General features: G+C 40.3%; 1 protein-coding gene and 1 non-coding gene across 2 annotated transcripts; one reads left to right on the top strand and one right to left on the bottom strand.

The window, feature by feature from the left end:
• Positions 1 to 5,458: 5,458 nt before the first annotated feature.
• LOC140946566 (arylsulfatase B-like) lies at positions 5,459 to 16,697 on the top strand. The gene is made up of 6 exons (XM_073395693.1): positions 5,459 to 5,729; positions 10,755 to 10,841; positions 13,246 to 13,457; positions 14,603 to 14,814; positions 16,074 to 16,294; positions 16,414 to 16,697. Exons 1-6 carry the CDS (start codon positions 5,459 to 5,461, stop codon positions 16,695 to 16,697), a joined length of 1,287 nt encoding a protein of 428 aa, XP_073251794.1.
• Positions 7,289 to 7,361, bottom strand: Trnat-ggu (transfer RNA threonine (anticodon GGU)). Its single transcript has one exon. It is a non-coding gene; the product is annotated as a tRNA-Thr (tRNA).
• Positions 16,698 to 24,590: the final 7,893 nt, after the last annotated feature.

Genomic DNA, 24,590 nt, shown 5'->3' with positions numbered 1-24,590 from the left:
CTGCAGTTTATGTTCAAAGCACCGTGAAAGTGCACAATCCTTTGTTTTCTGTTGGCAAATTGTTACGGAATAAATTAATGCAACGTTTTTATTGGTCAATACAATCAAAATGATAGGAATTCTTTTGAACGTTGTGCACTTTCAGGTCCACAAAAACATATAACAAAGGAGTCTGACGGGTTTCATAACCATTCCACTCAATTAACTATGATACAAGCTAGGCAACTCAGGTGCTATCGTGTTTTAAACTTATGTTATATATGATTTAAGGTGGTCCGTTCCTATTTATACGCGTGTTGGTTATGTTTTTGATTCGCGTTTTTCAGAATGAAAGATTCAACCGATTTCTACGATTTTTTGCATCCTTGATGAATATTGATGGCACTTTGAGAAAATGTTATTCATTTTCTTATAGGTATAAAAACTTTTGAGATATCGGCATATATTTAAAACCTCATTTTACGAAAAATGAAAATAACTTCGAAATCCCACGACAGATTTTTCCCTAACTTCAGCAAATAAGCCTCACCGCTCTCTAGTTTTATGTCTGCAGGTTTGAAGGCAATCGTGACCGTAGAAATCGCTCCACAAAACGTTGGTCAAATTTAATGCTAAAATGATAGGCTAACACATTTGTGAACATTTGTGAACGTAAACGCACAAATAGCGGAAGAGAGCTGACAAACTACCTCTTAACTGAAACGTTGTTCTTACCCAAAGCATTGTTGGAAGAAAATGAGTAATCGGACAACTACGGCGAACACAGTTAGCGCTTTATACAACCCACTTTTTGCTACACGCGCGTTGAAATGAAATATATTCTATTTATCCAACTTACTCTTTATTTGTCCGTTCATTTTCGACAAAAATTTTAAGAAAACAAAACACAGCATCTGCATAAACCGCTTGGCAGTTTTTAGCCTCAAAGGTTCTCGTTCTGAGGCGAAATAAGCCCGCTAGTTCGAGAAAACCTCGCCATCCAATTTTCAACTGCAATGAAAACCCTCTCGCACGATAATATATTCAAGACCTCCGACTTTCCTATCACATGCTCACGAGCAGTATGCCACTTGGGGATAAAAGTTATTATTTACAGAGGGAAATCTATGTACTATTAAATTGGTAATTTATGGCGATTTCACCTTTGCACTGCGTTTAAAGATGGTAAACGTTCGCAGTGCACTGTTAGACTTTTGTGAGAGAAGGACATGAATGGGGAAAAGTTAAGTGAACCAGGGCGATTATAGGACTAATAGGAGCAAAAAAAGGTTTTGTTAATGACTGAAATATTCATCGGAAAAGGCTTATAAGGCCCCTAACAAAACAATGACAAATTATGCCATAAATTTGATTTGGTTTACCTATGATGCTGCTAATCACAAAAAAAGAAAATGGCAAAACAAAGAGAAACCGCCAGTGTGGAAAAGATTTACTGTTGACGACATCTTCTGTTTATGGGACACCAAAAAAGAAGATATAGAACTCTTCATTGAGAAAGCCAATGCTTACCACCCTACTCACATCTAGTTTTCTGGTGAAATATCAGAAATAGTAACTACAATCTTGGACACGTGACAGTGTACAAAGAGGGGGGTAAGGGAAGGGGGGGGGGGGGGGGGGTCCTACGCACGTATCTGCACCAACATTAAAAAGAAGAAATAACTCATCACGAGGATTAAAACTTCGCGCTCACGTTTCATGGAAATTTCCGAAGTAAAAGGAAAGTACATGGCAGTTCCTGTTCAGAATACCGCTGTCTGCAGAGTTTATGATGAGTTATTACAGTAACTGACTTTAATAGTACTCGGGGATGGAAGCGGAATCATGAATCATGAATCATACTAGTCTTAAAAAACATGTAAGAATCAGGAATCTTTATTTTAAAAACTTGGGAATCATGAATCTTTGCACTTCGGCTCGGGAATCATGAATAACGAGACTCTGAGAAAAGCTCAACAAAATAAACGTATAAATTAAAAAAACTCTATACCTAGACCAAACAAATGATGATACCGAGTCCGGATGAAGTAGAAGTTTGAACGCCGAAGAAACCATACAAAAAGAGACTAAGTTGCCAGTGAGAAAATCATTAAGTCAATAGATGATCGAAAGTCTTCGTGGATAATGAATCTGGAAGAAAATTCTTGTAGGAATCATGAATCATTGAGGCAAAAACGGCAGGAATCATGAATATCAAGATTCAAATGATTCCGCCTCTACCTCCGAATAGTACAACTGATGTTTTGCTGTATGTGCCTCCTGCAAAACTAGTGCAGAGAAGCAATTACAGAAGTCAGGTAAACATACAATGAAATGTAAGTGAAGGTAAACTGATGATGACTAATGTTGACGGATAATAATACTCAAAAGGAACGTAATTTGACTTTCCCTTGTCTCAAAGTTGTCTTTGACCGTTCTTCCGCTACGAGTACAGTCGAAACTCCATGTGCGACCACCTCTCGTAAGCGATCACCTCCGATAAGCGACCGCCAATCCAAAACACCAAAATTTTGTCTGTCAAAGCCTTACAGCTTAAACCTCTGGTAAACGACCATCTTCTTTAGGCCTGACGGTTAATAATTTTCCATTGTTTTTAAACTCTTGTAAGCGACCACTTGACGCATTCTCTGATCCGTCTATTTTCGCTATATGCACTATGTTACTTAGAATATATACAGAGAACTTTAGTGAGAACATGGAACTACACATATCCTAACTTAGATATTGCATGCAGTAAAGTAGAAGTGCGTGGACCTCTCCTCGGAAGAGACCCCCCCCCCCCCCCCCCCGTTCAATTCTTGTCAAAGACAACCTCCACTAAGCGACCACTCAGTCTTTGCATTTTGGGTGGTCGCCTACGAGAGGTTCGACTACAGTAACTTCTCGATCGTAGAAAATTCATTTCATCCTGATTATCGTCGTTGTTTATTGCATATAGCTTTGCTCCCTTCTGCGGACATTTCTAACCAACAGAGTTTTATTTCAATCGACGATCCTAGACCACGCTTTTCGGACTCAGCTTTCAAACTTGCGTACTCAATGATGTGGCGCCCAAGAGCTTCAGGGGATGTGAATGCTTACTGTCAATGGGTATTCGAATTCACTCTTTACCTCCAACTTATCCAACTCTACTTATCCAGGAGCAGCGCTAAGTCTCTGATTCACGCCTTTGTTTCTAGTAGAGTAGACTACTGTAATAGCCTATTACATGTGTGGCTCGCCAAAATATCAGCTATCTATATTGCAGCGTGTTCTGAATGCTAGTGCTCGCTTAATTTATTGCGCCCCAATGTCGTGTTATACCTGTTTGCTCCCGTATTGAATACAAAATATTACTCCTTAAAATCAAAAGTTTTGCACGATATGGTGCCTGATTATTTACTCCAGTTAATATCTGTCCTGTCTCCGTCTAAGTAGGATTTATGGCGCAATCATGACTCTGGTATTTTATTAGCATCACCAAAAGTCAGAACGTTTAGTTGTGCCGCCCTCAGACTTTGGAACCTTCTTCCATCTACGATGCGGTCTATTTCCAGTCTAAATCTGTTTAAAAATAGACTTAAAACTTTCTTATTTGGTAAGGCTTTTAATTAGGAATTTTAGCATTGCTTGTAATTTCCATCTTTAATCAATTTCTTATGTAAGGCGCAGTTGAATATTTTCATAGAAACTGCGCGGTACAAATTTTTATTATTAATAATAATAACTCACCAGCTCACGGAAATCGTCTCCCAGCTCGGCATCGCAGACACTCTTTTCTCGGCGGGTTAAACAAGAGCCGAGAAAGTTGTCTGCTCTCGCAGGCTAGGTCATTGTTTAGGACAACATATATGGAACGACTGTAAGGGCCGGTTATTCTTAAAACGAAGCCCAACTTAGGTCGTGGTTTAAGAAATCATTTTGCCTCTTGATCCGTTCCTATTTTAAGAAAATAGATGTTTCTCCAGTCTACCCTGTTACTGCCATAAAACGTTCACGATAACCGGTGTTAAGATAAAGGCGTTTAAAAAATTGAAAATGGCTTAGAACTGAACACGGTTTGTTAAACACTGTCTAAACTCCGTTTAAATAACCAGCCTTAAGTAAGTCATTGCAGACCTTCAAAAACGTTCATGTGAAGGTCCACGGGCTTCACTGTAAAATTTGTTTTCAGCTAAAACTCTATTTTCACGAAGAAAATTAGTTGAAAATCACGAATATCCCATAAAGCATTTTAAAGTTTACGTATCACGACAAGCAAACCACTCACAGTTCACGGATTTTAATTTCGTATTTTCGCCTTTCACGAAAATTAAAAGCACTTAATCCCGTATCACAGAATAACCCCTTTCACTCCCTCTACAAAGGAAGAATGATTCGAGAAAGAAAGAATCCTCGATGTACGAAGCCTTGTACTGAAACATTTCAGTGCACACACTTCAACAGCTGTCACCTAGCGTACGTTTATAAAAAAGGTTTTGTCAAAGGAGAAGCTCTCAGGCTTCTTAGGACAAACTCTTCAAAAGCTATGTTTGAGGAGGACGTTAGAAAATTCAAAACACGCCTATCTCTACAGGCTGCCCGAAACGAAAGGTAGGAATGAACCTCTCAAACAAAAATTGGGAACGCACAAAACAGCTGCACAAAAAGAATCTACCCTTTGTCACACAAGTTCAACCGTCACTGTATGTCAAACTTGAAAAACATACTTATGAACAAATGGCATTTATTAGAAAACTAGCTGTTGCCCAGAGAGATATTCAAGGAACCTCCCTTGATCTCTTATAGAATTGGAAAATCGCTAAAAGATATGCTTGTTAAAGCAAAACTTTAAAAAGGCTTTGAAAGACACAATGGGCGCACAGCAGGAGTCGTGCTGGTCTGTCTAAACCCATTTCTAACATCAGAGTAAATGTTTACAACCGACCGAGTACGTAATGTGCACAAATGATAGAGAGTTTATACAACCGACAGAGTGAATGTTTACAACTGACAGGGCGTACAACCGACAGAGTAGTAAATGTTTACAACGGACCGAGTAAGTAATGTTACCAACTGACAGAGTAGTTCCAGCTGTAGTTTGTACAACTTTAGAACCGTCAGAGTAGTGCGCACAACCGACAGAGTGAAATGTTTACAGAGAAAAGTAAATGTTTACATCTGACCAAGTAAATAATGTACATAACTGACATAGTAGTTTGCACAACCGACAAAGTAAATGTTTACAACCGACAGATGGCGTTCAACCTGGCGACAGGGTGAATTTTTGCAACTGACAGACTAGTGCGTACAGCTGACAGAGTAATATACCAATCGACAGAGTAAATGTTTACAAGACTTACAACCGACAGAGTAATGTACACAAGTGACAGACTTAAATTTCAACCGATAGTCTTTCTCTAAGCCCCACAAACAGCGCGCCATACTCATTCGCTGACACTTCGCTTCGAAGAGCAAGGAGCGCCGGCGAGGTTACAAAATGCGGTCCAATCATTTCCTGATCCTTGCTCTCCTGTTTTCGTCGTTTTCGTTGTTGATGCTCAAAGTTCATGGTGACCCTCCACATATTTTGCTTATAGTCTTAGACGATTTAGGATGGAGTGATGTTGGGTTTCATGGTTCAACAATCAACACTCCAAACATGGACAAACTTGCTTCTGAAGGCGTAATACTGGATAATTACTATGTACAACCAATTTGCTGTCCAACCAGAGGTGCTCTCCTTTCCGGAATGTACCCTATACATACAGGTAAAAACGCGTCGCGCAAATTTAGCATTACTGCCATTACTTGCACGGCTTTCTTAGCATAGCTTGTTGTTAATTGTTGAACTGTCATCGCTGGGCACTCGCGATTTTTTCCAACAGTTTAATTGCCATCCTTGAACTCATTTCTCTGGTTTACGGATTATTTCTTTTCCGGGTAGGGGTATTTACAAGTGATGTATCTTGGTGGCTGAGGATAATCTGTTCACAGATTAAACTAGCCTGCGTGGCAGGCGTTTCTCTCGCGCCCAAAACCCCCTTTCCCTTCCCTTTCAAACGCCTGCCACAAGCTAACATTAAACACACAACAACTTCTTTCCCCATCGTCCTAAACTATATTGCCTTTAAGGTTTCAAATTGTTCCAACAGACGGCAGGAATTGCGAAACAGTTTCAATGTAGACCATAAGGTTAGGAATTCAATCGATGTGAAGAGAAGCTTTAGCTTTCTTTTTTTTTAAAAAAAGATAGTAGATAGCGTGACACAGCCGGCCGGAAACAATTGTAGGCCAGAGGATATTCATGAGCAGTGCCCGGTTTAACCCACGCAGTCCGGACGTAAAGCTTCGTCAAGTCCTTCAGGAGAAAAAAAAATTAATAGCGGAGCTCTCGTGCGCGAAGCGCGCAGCGGAGCACCATTGGTAAGAAAATGTGGTAATCTACCCATCTGAGAAAATTTGGTAATCACGTGACCGTACGCCCGACCGTCCGTCCGCACCACAGGCCTACCAATGTAAAATAACTCAGTCAACAGGTATGGCGACCCAAATGCAAATCGAGGTTATTTTGGCGGGAAATCGCATGGCCACCCGCGTCTTGTAAAGCAGAGGCAGCTAAAAATTCAATAAAGACGAAAGCGGAAATTGTTTCTGTATCCGTGTTTTCTAAAGTATTAAGCTTAGATTAATTGTCATGTCCACAAATTTGGAATATAGAGCCAGAGAAAGACAAAAAAAAAAAAGAGAAAAAGCGGCAGGCCAGCGAAACTCAACGAGAAAAAGGGCGACAGAGATCTAGAGCGAGAGATAAAAAACAAAGGAGAAGTTTTTTTTGTTGGAAGAACAACATGAAAATTTTGTAGCAGCGGTGACAAAATGAGAAATGCTAGCGGCCACCAATGCAAGAAGAAAATGAGCGGCAGTGAAAAAAAAGTGAACGAGAACACGTACGACATTTCCTCCATAAAAACGTTTTTGGAAGTTTCACGTTGTAGTCGTCCAAAACACACGTGCAAAGTTGCTTTTTTGCTAATTAGACCTATTGTTGTTTTTCACCGTTCTCCGGCGTTGCCTTCGCCGCTTAGCATTACACGATTTTATATTTTGTTTGAACAAACTATAAATATTATCGAGAGCTTCGCTTTTAGCCCTGGCTAAATCTATATATTATCAATTCAAAAAAACGCGTCTCGGTCCATAAAAAAGCGCAACAGAGTTTGGCCGTGCAATTTAAGTAATCATGAAAGTGAAGAATGATGATCGCAGTAAATTTTCCAATTTAAGCAACTGGAAAGAAGAAGCCTGAAAAAAAAAAAAAAAAAATTCAGGGCTTCAACGGGATTCGAACCCGTGACCTCCGCGTTACCGGTGCGTTGCTCTACCAACTGAGCTATGAAGCCACACATTGGGAGCGACGTCAATTGAGTTCATATCTCCCGTGAGGAGTGAAATGATGTGAAGTATATATGAAATAATTAAGTAATCATAATAATTTTTTTGAAACAACAGAGTCCCCAAAACTAAACATTGTATATTTTGATTCGCTTGGAATGGGAGCAAGAAAGAACGGGGCGCGCGAGGGAGACACGCGAGGGGAGAGGGAGCACCTGCCCGAGAGGCCCTAGCCTGCGGGAAGCAGACGCTTTTTTCGGCTCTTGTTTCACGTTTTTACTTGCTTTCTGAGAGTGCAGAAAATTCGTATTGGTTAAGAGGCGCCCGAGGAGATAAGTGTTCGCGTTAGGCGAGAAAACTGTTAATCAGAAAATCAGAAAACACGCGATCGTTTGTAAACATATAGTACATGAAGGGAGGGGGGCGTCTGTACACAGGCTAATGAGAACCAGGCTTTACATCATTAAATGGTACAATCGAGGGCCAGATCTTGGAGTCTTGGAGGTCATTTCAATGGATTATGTGGCTGTAATCAGACATGTCACAAAGGAACGAATAGACATCAAATACGCAGAAGCAGAAACGGTGACAGAGGAAATATTCTTTATTCAAAAAGAACTTGGCGGCTTGCGTCGTTGATGGAACGCATACCATCAAAACCTAGACAGTTTTGATTCAATAAAATACTCATCAGGGGCATGAATTTGAAAAACCTTTTACTATTGTTAAGGAAAGTACGTTCTTTTCTTCGGAAGGGGAGCTGGGGGGCGAGCGGGTTAGGGTTAGGGTCGGGGGGGTGGGGCCTCAGAGGGAAGGGTCGTCTTCACTTATATCCAGGATCGATCTTGTTAGCAAAAATTTGCTAACAAGTTCTTTTCGCGATTTTAGCAAAAACGATTTGAAGAAAACTGCCATCAGAAAAGTATAGAACAAATGGCAAATTTCGCAAAAATCGCAAAAGTAACAAGAATTTTTCTTGCTTTGTGAAAAGACGCAGTAACAAATATGGCAAAAAAAAGCAAGAATAACAAATTTAACAAAAGTCTACACTTCAACAACGTTATCCTACTTAGCTAATTAATTATTCATACGACAACAGTTATAAGACGTTGTATGAAAATTATCCGATTTTTCCATAATTGAGCGAAACGTACATTAAATTTTTCCTTTTTAGTATTTTGTTACATATATTTGTGTGTTGAATGCGTTTCAGGCCTCTTAGGACGCCAAGAACCCGAAAACAACACTATTCATCAAGTTAATTAATTATCCACTCAGCAAGAAAATTATAAGACGTTGTATGGAGAAATATTCTTTGCTCACTAAATTAGCAAACTGTACTGATTGAATATCGCTTTGAAGCTCACCTTTAATGTCTAATTGTTTTTCTTTGTATTCTGACTGCATTTCAGAACTCCTAGGCACTGTTTAATTCCTTTTTTTGAGCGACCGTTTTTCTACTGTCATCTGGGTTATACTTACTGGTTACTTATTAAGTACGCGCATGATTATATGGAAATCGGATGTGTCCAGAACTGAGAATTCTCGTCAATTCTCTTTTGGATTGACGACGAAACACTTCCGTCGAGATGGCTTATCTATAAGAATAGTGCCTTTGTAGAATGGGCTGTGCCTAGACGACATGTTCTTATTTCTTTTGGCAGACTGTTTCTGCATGTCTATTGCACTTTGTTTGCAAAGTCCGTGACTGCGGGTATCGATTTTTAAAAATACCCCGGAAACAGTATTTAAAATCTGTTTGAAAATAAATTTGGTTGACTTTTTTTCCTTTGAAGTATATTTTTTACGACTGAGGACAGCCGGGTTTTTTTCAAAACAACGTATAAACAGCCTGTTTAAGTTAGGTTTGGAAACAGGTTCCATTTAAATACCTTTTAAATGAGGATAGTTTGTGAAAATACTGTAAAAACAGCCGGTTTTAATCCTGTTTGGAGAGATTTCAAGGCGTTCGTCATTTCAAATCACAATTTAAATTGAACTGCCTCTTAAACCTTCTTCAAACATGTTATTTATGAGCTGTTTAAAGTCGTAGAGGAGGAAGTATATTCAACAAAGTCTTTAAAGATCGTAATTAAAACCTGACTTTGAACTTCACTTGTACAAACTACTTTTGAAATCTTTCATTTTGGGTTGTTCTTTCCAAAATGCGGTTTAAATACGATATTTAAAAAAAATTTAGCAACTCGTCAGTACTCTCTTTCCGAAAATATAGTTTAAATACTGTATTTAAAATGTAGTTTTGATAGCAAATATGTTTCAAATACAAGGAAAACCTGGGAAAGTGGTATAAATAGTATTCAAATAGATGTCAAATACAATTCAAGCTTCTAACGCTATTTTGGTTTTAGTCGTCAAATATAATAAAAATACCTCAAATTGTGGTAAAAATAGTTTTTAAATCGTTTAAATAGCTTTAAACTACTTCACATGCAGACAGTTTTAAAATACGGTTGATTTGGTGCGGGAAGTTACAACTGATTCTCACTTTGCTTCGCGCTGCTCGCTGGTCTTCTTTGAAAATAGAATTAAAAAAGCAGTAAAAAATGTAAAAAAGACTTTACCTGGCGAGCAGAGTTTTCTCTCTGGCATGGCTTTTAGCGTTCGCGTCGCTTGTCATTCGCGTAGTTGGTTAAGCAAACTTAGTCTTAAATGTCATCTCTCTCTTCGCCCCACCCCCTCCCCCCCTCCCCAACGGGCGGCAAGGCGAAAGAGACGACGTCTCTGGTCTTTCAGGGGCACCCTACGACAATTTTCGGAAAATATCTGTTCGTAAGACGATTTGAGATCTAGAATTTTCGGAACATTTGTTGTAAAATTTCTTGCTTACCTGCCTCTCCTAGGATTTTCCAACATCTAAAAAATGGTATAATTGCCCATTTTTAACGGATTTTTTACTCTTAAAAGGTCACCTAGAATTTTCGGGAGCCTTTCTTCTGGCTGAAATTTTCGAAAAGATAATTTTTGATCCCTATAATTCTCGGATCACTAGACTTTCAGCTAGGAAATCCGAACGATGAAACATTTTTAGGGGATAAAAATATGCCTATATCTACCGTTTAAATACTAAAATACATTTAACAATGCTATGTTTAAGTGGTTTTAAATTATATTCTCGTTGGGTGCCCCTGGTCTTTCTTGCCTTGCCGCCCGTTGCTGGGTGGGACGAAGAGACAGATGACATTTCAGTCTAAAAGCGACTTCGTAAAGATCGTAAACGCTAAAAGCCATGAATGCAAGTGAGAAACCTCTGCTCGCAGGGTAAAAAAAAAACTTCAGTTTGGTCCCGAGAAGAACTTGGTCAATACTCAGCCTTCTTGACCTAACGCTTGGTCATTAACTTTATAACACTGTTTTAAAGCGAATATATTGATTGATTGTAGGTTTACAGAATGGAGTTATAGGCCCTACGGAGCCATATGGACTTCCACTTAACATCACCATCTTACCGCAGAAACTCAAAGAAGCAGGTATGGACAAACTGACTTCAACAACCTTGTGCTAACAGAGGGGGACATGGGAGTTTACGGTATTGCGGTATTGGGCTTTTTTTCTTGCGGTATTTCGGTAATTTTAATTTTAACGTGCGGTATTGCGGTATCATCTAGCTCTGCGGTATGCGGTTTTTCATCATTTTGGCTGACGGTATTAGGTGAATAAGATTGTTCACGGTATTACGGTACCGTTTATTTGCGCTATCCTTTCGATACGATACTCAAAACAAGACACAGTAGGACATAAAGGTTGATAAAAGTTAACATTTAGAAGTCTTGAGACATAACGGTGAATGATTACACCATTTGTGGGTCATTTGTCGAGGATCGCTAATATGCAATGTGATTGTTGTTGCATCCAATGACAATGAGTCGTCTTAAGTTACCTTATCACGCTTTTCGATCTGTGTACCTGTGCCGGTAATTCGAGGTCTTACGCGTTTTCTCACAATGGCTGAGGCGGAGGTTGAAGACGGCGTGGTCATCATTGACTGCGTGGCAATTTTTAATGAAGAGGGCGAAGGAGGCGAACATTATCGCAAGAAGAATAAGTTTAGATGCCGGGTTTCGAGAATTGAAAAACGCCTTGTAAAGTTAAAGGAGGAAATTTGGTAAGTTTGCCTCGTACCGGCGGGGCGTGTAAGACATTCGAGATAGTTGACCCGTGAGATACTTACGTGCTAGACTAGACTCACTTATCGTAGCCTGCAGTGCAGGCGTTTTCTTAGGGCGCGCGAATGTTTTGCTCGCGAAAGCGCATGTTGAAACTCGAAAAGAGGGAAAAAATGGACCTCCCCTCTTTCCTTCTTTCGCCCTAGCACCTACCCTTAGGGTTACTATTTTTACTCTTTCTAATCTTCCTCCGTCATAACAAAGATGGCGGTTACAACAGTACGAACATAAACAGGCAGCTTTCGCCCGCCCAAAACACGCCTGCACTACAGGCTACAGCTATCAAAACTCGCACTAGACGTGCGAGGAAAGGGTTTTAGTTGGTTTGTTTTTTTGTTTTTGTTTTCGCGCTTTCAAGAGTTATTTTTATTGGAGTTAATTAGTTGTTGGGTCGACCTGCCAAAAGGTTGAACGAATGTAGTTTACTTTTCAGTGAAAATTTGCGAAAAATTTGCGATCTACCAAAATATATATAAAAAAACATGGACATCTGGTGAATAAATGCCTGAGATAATTAAACGCGCTAGATGGAAGCAACCATAAGTATGCGGAACCGATTATAAATGTGATTAAAATATGCGGTATCGGTATTTGGACGATTTTCGACGCGGTATTTCGGTATTTGCCATTTTTTCTTACGGTATTTCGGTATTAGGTACCCCCCAATGTCCCCCTCCAAACAAGTGCCATTTGCTCCCAGATGCTTGGCGTACTCAATCAATGAAAATCGATATCCAGACTGCGTTCAGTCTCTTATTTCTATTTTTTAATTTCGCAGTAGATGGACAGCACGAGTGAGAAGGAGAGTCCTTTTTCCTCTCTCTACGTCCAATTTTACTTTCTCGCTCGCCCGTGGCCCCAAGGAAAGAAGGACTACCACCCCAGTTCTAATCAATATCAATCGTTTTGCAAGTTAATGGTTATTGAATTGAACTGGGTGAAGTGCAATTTGGTTTGTATCTGATCTGACGGGCGCGCAGCGTGACTGAAAAAAAAAAAGTGGATCAGGTTTTTCAGCTGTGGCATGGATTCCGGTCTTTGCAGTGGAACTTGAATTCTCGATTCTAATCGTTTTATAGTAGCACTCCGGATTCTTTGAGCTGTATTCCGGATTCCAAAGCCCAGGATTCCGGATTCCACAATGAAAAATTTCTCAAATTCCAGAATCCGTTTTCGCTTTCTTTCTTCCTTTTTTTTTTTATATAAATTTAATCTTTATTAATAACTCCACAAAGAGTACAATGCAATTAACCAATTAACAACAGTAGTAGACTAATTACTCTAATTACACTAGTTACATTTCCAAGTAAATACAAGAAAAGAGCAGAATAAATAAGACAAAAAGAAATGTTCTTAAAGTTCAAAGCTGTTAATTGATCACAATCTTCTTTTCCAAAAGCCTTTGGTACACAACTACAAGAAAGCCGTCTCTAAAGGTGGTAACTTGGAACAAATATACATTTGCCAATTGAACTAACAATTACCATTGAAGAGTGGGACCAAAGGATCCCATTTCTTGTTTGTAGGATTGTTTGTAGATACTTGTTTGTAAGATTCAATTTTATATTGGGACTGAAGGGTCTTCAAAAACATTTTTAGCTGAGGGGTCCTGTAGCAGGTTCTGCAACCCCAGATGTAGTGTCTTGGGGAGCCACTAAAAACTATATTTCAATAGCTTTAAAATGCACTCATTTTTATTTCACATCAGGATACTCTACACATATGATAGGAAAGTGGCATCTGGGATTCTGTAGCTGGTCATACACTCCACTATACCGTGGCTTCGATTCATTTTATGGCATATACCTTGGCGCTGGAGATCATTACACACATGAGCTAGGCGGAATTCTTGATCTACATGATGACGGAAGGCCTGTAGAAGATAAGAACGGAGTTTATTCTACGTATCTTTACGCTGAGGTTTGGAATAAGAATAGATTCTTATTTTTGTTTTTTTTTTCGTTTAGCTATTTCACCTACCTGATCATACGGAGAAAAGATCTGTAGTACTTTTTACCGCAAAAAAAATCTTCTGGATCTTGACTGTCGACCGTCATTTTTGTTTGTGACAAATGTATGAGAGGTGCGGAAATGAAATCAAGTGAAGAATAGTCCTCGCAGTTGTGAACGCAATTTATGCAGTTGCGTAAGAGAAGCCCGAAAAAAATTCACGACTTCAATGTGATTTGTACCCGTGACCAAGCGATACCGGTGCGACGCTCTAACCAACTAAGCTATGAAGCCACTGATGTTGGAAGCAGGTCATGTGTTCGGTATCGCGAGGTCAGGTTGAAATTCCGTTGAAGTCCTGAATTTTTTTCAGGCTTCTCTTACGTGATTGCATAAATCGCGTTCACAACTGCCAAGATCATTCTTCACTTGACAATATATTCTTGTTGATTAGTCAGGAGAGGAAAACATTAAGGAACAGGACAGGAACAGTTCCAATACATAAAAGTCTAAAATAGACCTTGTCACGATTTTGGACGTCATCTTGACGAGTAGGCAAACGTGTGAGAAATTACAGTGTTTGTATGACAATCTAATGTCGAATGATTTCCGTAAAACGGCTGTTCTGAAAAAATATGACTTGTAAACTAAAGCTACAAAACAAAGGATTGTACTTAAAAAATTTTTTGGGCGTACCTGTGCTTAACTTTCTCCAGAAGCTTGCTTTAGATTTTCCACATATATGTTTCTAATTTTTCCTGGGACTTTCTACAAATGTATAGAAAATTTTCAAAAGTGGTTCTAGGTTTTCAAGCGCATCTAACTCGCTCACGGTTTTTCAGTAGATTCCTTAGGAGCGAAGCTTTAGTTTACAATTCTTATTTTTTTCAGAACCGCCATTCTACGGAAATTATTTGACATTGGATTCTCATACAAACACTGTAATTTCTCACAAGTTTGCCTACTCGTCGAGATGACGTCGAAAACCGTGACAAGGTCAATTACAAGCCTCGACCATTTTTGTTTTAATTTAATAGATATGAATACATATTTTAGCGTGACCTGGCCCCAACACAGTAAAGTGGATGTCAATTTCAAGCGCTTTTTATTTGCAGCAAGCACAGAAGGTTATTGAATCCCACAATGCCTCGACACCATTGTTTTTATATCTACCATTTCAAAGCGTCCATACTCCTCTGGAAGTTCCCACCGAGTACACGGAAAAGTACGAAAACATCACAGATGATGACAGAAAAATCTATGCAGGAATGGTTGAAAATGTTGATAAAGCAATAGGAAATATAACAGAGGCCATGAAGACAGCTGGGTGAGTAGATAATAAGGAGAGATCTGGACCTGTCAAATAAAACATCCATTTATTTGACATCAAAATTACATTAGGGCACCCACAAGAATTTGAAGTGCGCATTGGTAATAAGCCCTTAGGGATACGGAAGCAGGGATCATAAGTAAATTCCGGGGGAGAAACAAAAGGAAAGACGATATTAATCCCCGGGGGAACCCTTTATTTGTCATCCCGTTAAGGGCTGTAAATCGCCAAATGTTGGTCTCACTTTGGAAGTTTTTCATTAAAGCAAATATTTTTTTACCCACACAGGTACAACTTAGGTTTGTGCGGGACGAAATCGCCACATAAAAGTGATAAAGAAACTAACTGCAAAAACCGTGGACGAAGATCCCGCTGGTTGTAAACGTTGGATCTCTAGAAAAAAGATCTAATCAGCTTAAATACCCAAAAAACTAGAAGTCCAAAGACCACTACAAAGCTGATCATAAAAACGTGTTTTGTTTTTTTCATAACAATATTTCGGTTGGCCATACCAGCCTTCTTCAGGTTTACAGATGTTACTGAATTTATGATAGGAACTACAATAATTAGTATATAGATAGAAATGTGGCAATAACCATTGTTGAAAAGCGGGAGGCGGAAATGAAGTACAACATAGAAAAGAAAAGAAAAACTAATAAGGATATGGATTACAATGATTCTTCACGGCAGTTTAGGCCATTAGGTTCAAGAGTCATGGCCTAATCTATCAAATGTGACTCCCTCGCCTTAGTGACCGAGTCACGTGAAGAATGAATTTTCCCTAATGAGATTAACTGCACGTTTAGATTTAATGTTAGTTTTGTCGACTGGACGTCTGTGTTCGTTAAATTTGTCCTTGAGGCAAAAGTGACCAAACTGTGTTGAAGACAGTGTCGGTGTCAACATTTTTAGCGGAATTAAAATCACTATAGCGCTTATTTGATTGCCTGTTCTAGTATGGTCTCTTCTAGGGCTTAAAATATTGAACCTAAGCCAATACTTGGGAAATAACTTGTTAACGACTAAATCACCGCTTCCTGGCAAACAAATATTTATCCCAAGTATTATATGAAACGTCACAAACAACAAAAATCAACTTTGAAAATCTGATATGCTATCAAGTTTCCAAAATCCACAATTGCAGTCCGTTAATCTCTTCAAGAATATCCATCCTTAGCTCCTTTTGTGTTCGCCCTGTTAGTTTTACCTTCTTATGCGTCACTTAGATTATTAGTTTTGCTTTACTTTCTGTTTAGTTTATGGGACAACACTTTGTTGATTGTGACTACTGATAATGGCGGGGCACCTGATGATGGTGGTTACAACTGGCCTTTTCGTGGTGAAAAAGGAAGCCTCTGGGAGGGAGGGGTCAGAGGAGTGGCTTTTGTTCATGGAAATATGCTGCAGAGGACTGGAGTCACGTGCAATGAGCTTTTTCACGTGACTGACTGGTACCCAACCCTCCTCTATCTTGCAGGTTTGCCCCCATTGATTGTTACAAATACTTAGATCACGTCACTCCTTTAGATCACTGAAGTGCTCTGTAAGAGTTGTTAAACCAAAACGCTATTAACCTTGCTTCTTATTCCTTGTAAGGCATAGAAGAGGATTCTGATAGTTCAGCGCTGGATGGCTACAACATATGGTCCGCAATTTCTGAAGGAGCCGCATCAGAAAGAACAGAGATTCTTCACAATATTGACGGAGACACTGCGGCAATTCGTGTGGGCGACATGAAGCTGTTGTTAAACGAAACCGATAAAGACTGGTACGAACCGCCAGAGTTGTCCTCTGGAGCAAGAAAAACGAAAAAGGTATTAACAAGAGAGCATGATGGGACAGAGAGGGAAACGCCCAGTCTACTGACCCCTTGGGACTGATGGGTATTTCACCAAAAATATTTTTAGACCAATCAAACGCTTGAAATTAATCGGAGGTTAGTTTCCAGAGAGGTCCGCAAACAACTCAACAGTCAGCACTAATAATTCTGCATTGTTTGAGGCAGTCACATTGCTATGGCACTCATTTTGCTATTTACTAGAATGGTATCTTCTAGGGGTGAAATTAAGCTAAAGGCCATGCCTGGTTTAATCCCAATTGCCCGAAGGGCCTCCCTGCCCGCTTTACAGGTCGGTCACCCCTTTCCCCCGCTCCCCCCCCCCCGACGCAACTGGATATTCCGTACGAGACCAGTTGCGTTATCCACTGGATAGAGGTTTTTCCACTGCAAAGCATTGTCCATAATTAAATGAACTGTTGCCATCCACGAATTCTGAACCATACACGAAGTCACCAATACCGTGCTGACGTGCTGATTAACTGTTATATCCACTTTCCTTCTTTTAATCCTACAAAATTAATTATAAACAAACTAACGAGCTGCGATTTGCTATTTAAAATCTTATCATCCAGTTTTAGTTAAATGTTTAGTTGTAACATGGCAAGACACATTGCTTCATATACATATTTTCTTTAATCTTCTAACTGCCTTCCTTTGTTATCCGCAGACATCTGGTGGCACAGTTAGAGTTGCACTTTACAATATCACCGCTGACCCATATGAGACTCAAGACCTCAAAAGCACGTACCCAGCTTTGGTAAGGACGTTAAGAAGGAGAGTCACATATTACAAGACGGGCGAGGTACCTTCTGGGAAAGTTGACGCTGATCCAGAAGCAAAGACACTGGCGCTCGAAAATGGGTACTGGGGCCCATGGATTGACTGAGATTTGAAATCTGAAAAAATGAAAGTCTCTTCACGGATAAAATTTTTTCAGACAGGGAAAAATTAGCTTAGGTGATTTTATCGACGTTTATCGACATGCAAGGTAGCAACAGCTTTTATTTCGATTCGTTCCCTGAAGTTCGTTATTTGACAGTTACTTGTTATTTTAGAAAGATAGTACTGATTTTCATTATTCTTTGTTTTCTCATGTTGCTGCAGATTGGTACGAATAAAGACTATTGCTGTTGACAAAAAGAGAGAATGAATTCGATAATAGGGTCACTCTCCTATCCGGGTCAACGTTTCCTCATATAAACAATTTGGCTCGCCCAACTGTTCGTCTAGGCAGAGCGTGAGCGAACGATGTTAGCTTAAGTAAAGGTGTCAACTTTTTCCTTACTTAAAAAAAAGAAACTGGGAAAAAATACTCCGCAGAGAGGGCGACTCTCTTTCCCGGATTAACGTTTTTTCGTATGAACAGTGTGTGAGGCTGATATCGGGAAACAGAATGGTCATAATACTCTGTACAATGCAAAGCAAAGCAAAGTTGACCGGTTTTTTACTGGAGGCAAAGTTTTTTTTATTGTTTTCTGATAGTACCGTTCTTGTTATTAACCCTCGGACGCACATGCAAGTTCATACCCCCACCGTGGTACAAGGGGGTGGGATGGATGGACCCCCCCCTAGAGGTTTTGATATGATGCAGTATTTCGAAACGATTTTACCTTCAGTGGAAAGCCTTTGATATTCTCTACAAGATGAGGTATATTTTATGGGTGGTGGCGCTGTTGGGGGGCCTGTGACGTCACCAAAAATGGTCGCCATCTTGGATTTTACCAAGAATTAGAAATCAGGTTAAAACCGCGAGAAATGATGATTTTTTTATGCTTAAGAGCAAAAATAACACAAAATAAGCACTTTGCATGATTTTAGCCACAAGATTTACTTTCATTGTTGAAAAAAAGTTGAAAAAACATGTACTCCAAAATGGCTTGACCACCTCCTACTTATGACGTTATATCTCGTAATCATAGTTAAACTCATCCTCGGAAACCTAGGGGCAGTCAGTCGGGTCGAGAGAAAAGGTGCGACGGAAGGTCTCCGAGGATGAGTTAAACTCATCGCCAATAGATGAGCTTGGGAACTGGTGCCTTAAAGGTTGGACGGGAGCCTGAACGCCTCACAATCCGCAAAGATCAGCTCAAAAATGCCAGCGTGAGATGCAACGTAAGTCACAAGATAAGCAAAAGGCCCCCTGGGGTCACCCCACAGATCACGTACGCTTGAGGAGGAGACCGCTGACCGCATTGGCTTGCAATTTAACTTTGCCTAAATTACATTTAGCCACATAAACTGACCACCACTGAACTCGACTCAAAATGCGGGCAAGGGATGAACGAACAGCTACTGAAAACATCAGGTGCTGATATCGATGTTTTGTCCTCTAGGAAAAAACTCAGAAAAACCTCGAAAGGGTGGCATCCACACCCTTGTACGTTCGAGGGTTAATATTATTTTTACTTTTTTTTAAAAATAAAAATAAAAACACCAGGGAAAAAAAAAAATGCTATAAAAGCCTTCAAGGAGAACCTGAAAATAACGAAATCTCAACATTGGTATCATATACCTACACATTGCAAGTTTTTCGATTCTCAACCCTATATTCTAGGCCTTGTTGCATAAAGAAATAATATAATTATAAAGACTAGAGGTTACAATCGTAATTATTGGGAGCAGGAGGAGGTGGATCCAACAATCGGTGGTTCATTTGATGGGCTCCTGGTTGTATGGTCCTCTCTGTACATTAAATTAGACATGAACTACAAAAGGACCGCAAACGAATTTGCCGCAGAAAATAGAATCTATAAGAAGACCAGATCAGCCAAATTTATACAAAGTACAGAAAAGTAGACACATTGAATTCCGCAAAGCTGATCGAATTACGTGAAAATAAACTTTGCAAGACATCAACACGATAGCCTGAGTATCAGGCGTTTCTGGGGAAAAGGGGAAAGATGGACGGGAAAAAGGGAAAGAGCCTTTCTCTTCTCCCCCTCCCCCTCCCCCATCTAAAATTTCCTCTCCCCTAGCCCCTTAGGAAGGCCTGATACTCAGGCTATCAACACGACACCGAAAGAACCCTAAACAAAGCGGGGTTGTAGTCGTCGACAGCTGTTTCGCCATTATTGTGGCTTATCAGGACGGCGTAACAAACAGAGAATATCTGCTGAAAAATAAACCGCTCGCTCTGATTTAAGCCCTTAACATTGAACTTCAACACCGACAGAATCACGCTATGTCAACTATGGCGCTTTTTGGGGGTCAAAATTAAGTGATACATTTTACATGGCGAATTAAAATAACCCATACATTTTACATGGCGAATTAAAATAATCCATACATTTTACATGGCGAATTAAAATAACGCAAGCATTTTACATGGCGGAATAAGTAACGCATACATTTTACGTGACGAATTAAGTAACGAATGCATTTTACATGGCGAATTAAGTAACGCATGCATTTTACATGGCGAATTAAGTAACGCATGCATTTTACATGGCGAAATATACAAGGCTTGATACATCTGCACGACGTATGAAAGCTAGACTGTTCACAGTCCTCCATTTTTCCGTAAGAACGTTGAGATCGAGCGCTTTGCGTGACGGGCTGCCATCTAGCATGAGTGTCAAAACTAGGGAACTTAAGATAGAGACGTTTTCGGGGCGACGGCAACTTCAACCGGACGTGACATCATCATTTGTTGGATATTGCGCATGCTTGTGTTCACCACCTTGCCGTCGTGGTCCCGTCGGCGACGTGAAACTGGTCTGTTTGGCGTTGTGGCGAAAACGTGAGTATTTAACTTTCATTTCAATCAGGTTTGTTGCGTTTAGCAACCAACATTTTGCAGATTATCGTTCTTAAATTGTCCTTGTTTTCTTTGAGGCACATTTCAAGCTCGATTTCCAAGCTCTGTTATCTAAACTTACATCTTTGAATGTTTCTCTGTTTTCATGTCACAGGGTCAAGATCCAACTTGGCATCAGCCAACCGTAAGTGAGCTTGACATGGGACAAAATTTTCCCACGAGCCAAATAAGAGTATCCAGACAAAAAATATGAACTCCGATATTTCAATTGTGTGTTTTTAGTTCGCTCTTTTCGTTAGAATATCGTATAAATGAAACGCATTGAAAATTATATGGAATAGTAGGTAATACCATGTACTAACTCGGCATGGGAATACCGAAATAAAGTTGTTGCCGTTGTTGTTGTTGTTGCATGCAAGTACTTCCCGGGAATTATTTCAATACTAAACTAAGAATACGGTTCCTTGGTAGCATTTTAATGTTCCTGTAATTTGCAAGGCTTCGGCAAGCCTGTGGAGATCATTTTTTTTTCAACACGAAATTCTGCCTTGAACTCAGCTGCATCCCGCATGTTTTTTAGCGTGAACGGATCGTAACTGTCCCGAGGAAAATCGGATTTTTGGACTCATAATTTTCCCACAAAACGAGAAACTCTTCATCCGGTACATGTTGTCTGCATAGCAAATATTTATTCTCTTAATTCTTTATGTGAAGACATATTTTCCTCTTCGGTATTCTTCTAATTAAAGGCGCCGTCCTTCTGAGTTCACTGCGATCTTAATAGGGAACTTAAGAACCACGACGACGACTTTGTCGACGACGACCGGAAGTGAGATACCGTGCACTGCGCAAGCGCGTTTAGCAAATTTCGTCGTCGTGGTGTCGTCGACGACGCCAAACACAGTAGAGTCATATCACGTCGTCCTGCAATCCACAAGCTTTGGCAGGTATAACTCCTTGTTTTAAGCGATTTTTCAAGGGCTTTGTATTTTTTATCTTCGTAAATCCAGGTATCCTTTCTTTTTTCTCCTTAGAAGCGATGTTGATTGAAAATTCGACTGATGAATTGTGTTTACTTCGAAGACAACACTGAGCTGTGGAGGCCGAGCGAGCGAACTCGTAAGTGATAAACTTAGTTGTACGTATTTAGGAAAGGCAAATCATATATCTTTAATATAGAGGAAATGAACTTTATTCGGAAAACAGCTATCGCATCGGAATGTCTCTTTTTCCAAAACTAACCTCTGACAGACACTCGCACTCGGTCATCTCATTCAGGTTGAAAGTTGAATAATCTTCGTACGGGAAGCAGAGATTTTTCCACTCGAAAAGGTCAGACATTCCTAAAAATTCTTCATCGTCAATGAAAGTAGACGTACGGCTTATAAAATAAGATCTTGCATCGTTTTAAAAGACGCCTCTGCGAAAAAACTTTGTCGCGAACGTACATCACAGTTCTACTACTTCTACTTGTTTGTTTACATTCAGTGTCGTCGTCGTCGACCTACCGATCGACTGAATCTTAAGTTTCCTTTTTCCCGCCGAAACTGACGTTCTCGTTCCAGTCCTTTCCCGGTCAACATACGTCGTCGTCGTGAACTTCGTCGTGGTTCTTAAGTTCCCTAATGTTCTATTTTTGACGGGAAGCGACGGCTGCCTTAGTTCCAGGCTTTCTCTACCAGTCCGGTCGCCGTCGCCCCGAAAACGTCTCCATCTTAAGTTCCCTACTACTTAGGGGGCGAGGGTGGTTTGGGAGGAAGCGAGAAAAATAGAGGGACTGTAATAACATCACTACAGCTCGCGTTCAGGAGGCGTGAGAGGAATTTCACGCCTTTTACCATTCATTAATTAAGAGACTCCGCTGGTGATGAAAAACATGCCAGACACATTAGCATCGATTACGCGCGTGTTTTTCGAAACAGTGATTTTATACTGTTTCTGGGCCATTCCTCGAAATGAAATCGGCAAACATGCACAAGAAAACATTTTCCTAAGCAAATACCAAAAATCCTTCGCGTTTTTGCGCAAGATGTGCCTTATGGTATGAAAGCGAACGTTTTATGGAAACGTCGACTTGTCAACGACTTGTCAATGTCGGCAACTTAGATTAAACCCGTTGTCAACGCAAATTAACATCTATTGTATAATGACCAATCAAACCCATGCGTTGCTGGTACAACGCGCTCCGTGAACGCGAGCTGCAGTTATGTTATTACAGTCCCTCTATTTTTCTCGCTCCTCCCCCCCCCTCCTCAGAGCTATAATCCCCGACACCCGCCCCCTCGGTACCTTTGAAAATCAAGATACCCGTGACGGTAAGACGTGGTATGTCTAAACGATCTCACGAAAAAAATAGGGGACTGTGAACAGTCTAAAACCTTGACAGTAGCCGACATTTTACTCGGTTATGAAATAAAAGTTACCTTAAATATATTAGTATCGCATTTTAAATACACGAGAGTCGTATTTATTTTGAATTAATGGCGAAGAATCCGATGAACTATCGTTTTTGAATCGGAGAACTACTATTGTCTGATGGAGGTGTCTAGTAAACTGAGGCCTGGAAAACTCAGACCTCAGACCACGGACCCCAATACTCATCTCCGCCCCCCCCCCCCCCCCCCACCACCCCTGGTGTTGCGCGTCCGTCAGAAGTAGAAAGTCACCTGGTAAGCTACTGAGTCGCCTCCTCTTGTTAAGATCATGGAAGGTGATGAGTGCTCAGGGAATGTGATTAGCGTTTAATGCAAGCTACCGAGCAAATACACCGAAATAGGACAGGATTCGCTAACAGCCAGAAATAATACGGGGGCAAGGCGAGAAGGTGAACCGACTCAGACTGCGAGTGACCCAGAAAGTCTCAATAGCACAACGTCACCAACGTCTGCTCTCTCTTCTGCTGAAAGAAGTGCACACTGAGTGCAGGAGACCTTGAAGGGCCTCAGAATACGGCTGGTCCAGCCTGGGAGGAGCACAGGAGAATTTTTGGTCATAGGCCGTCGTCTGGGGCATCGCGAAGCCGGCGGGGTAGTGGAAACAGCAGAGGGAGAGGAAGAAGGCTGCCAGCAGCATTCTCGCCATATTTCCATCTCAGGAACACGTGGACAAGAGCGTTCGTCTGTTTGGCTTTCAGCGAGCAAAATGCACTTCTTTCCACAAGCGAAAGAATCACCGTTACACTATACCCCATCCAAACCGCCGCCAAAATGCACCAAGTGCTGCAGTATTTGCGGTAAACGGAAACTTACAAAATCAAGCGTATCTTCGCTCGCATTAAACTGTAATCTCCTTGATAGATCAAGAAGGGAATTTCTAAGTCGTGCGAAAAAATCCGTCAGATCAATCCCATCCGCCATATTTTGAAGCGGGGCGCGGAGTCCTCGTTCCCAGGGTTCTCTCCTACCCGTCGGTTGGGGACAGTAGTATTTCTCCGATTCAAAAACGATCGTTCATCATATACCGTAAAATTCCGAAAATAAGCCCCTCCAAATATAAGCCCCTCAAACCGGTAACGTAAATAACCCTCGGTTAAATCGCCCCGCCAAATAAATGACACCGGTTTGAAACTCCACAGAGTCAGATTACTGAATAAATGTTCTAAAATTTGCGTCATTTTAAAGTTGGACTCAGTGAAATGCCACTGGGGACCTCTAACTTACTGCCTGGCGTCAGATAAAGTCTTTTAATCAGCCTTTGAATGATTTTTCATTGTTTTCAATTGACAAGTAGCTAGCAGAATGAGTTGATTTTTTTGCTAACCCGGTTTTCAAAATTCTAGGTTTATATCATTCAGTATTTGCTTGATGTAAATAGACTCATGTTCATAACTGTTGAATTTTTCTTGCTGCAGGCCGTTGTTGACTTTGACATACATTTTGGTCATTATTCAAATTATACAAGCAAAGGGGTGTAAAATTTTGTGCGGGGAGGAACAAATGTTGTTGATGATTCATGAGTAATAGAACGAAGCACAAATACATGAAAAGTTGTATCAATTGTTATTTAAAAATGGATTGGCCTTCAAATATCAATAATATTGGTAGTTGTTGCTGTTAATTATTCACCTTAAACGAGAATTATAACCAAATTACTGGCAAGAATTTATCCTTGTTTTAACAAAAATGGGTATTACATACAATCACTCATGTATTAATAATGCGCAAGTGGGATGACCCA

The sequence above is a fragment of the Porites lutea genome, chromosome 8, assembly GCF_958299795.1.
Source record: "Porites lutea chromosome 8, jaPorLute2.1, whole genome shotgun sequence".
In the NCBI taxonomy this organism is placed as follows: Eukaryota; Metazoa; Cnidaria; class Anthozoa; order Scleractinia; family Poritidae; genus Porites; species Porites lutea.
The sequence above is the reverse complement of the archived record's forward strand: the minus strand, read 5'-3'. Positions and strand labels throughout refer to the sequence as shown.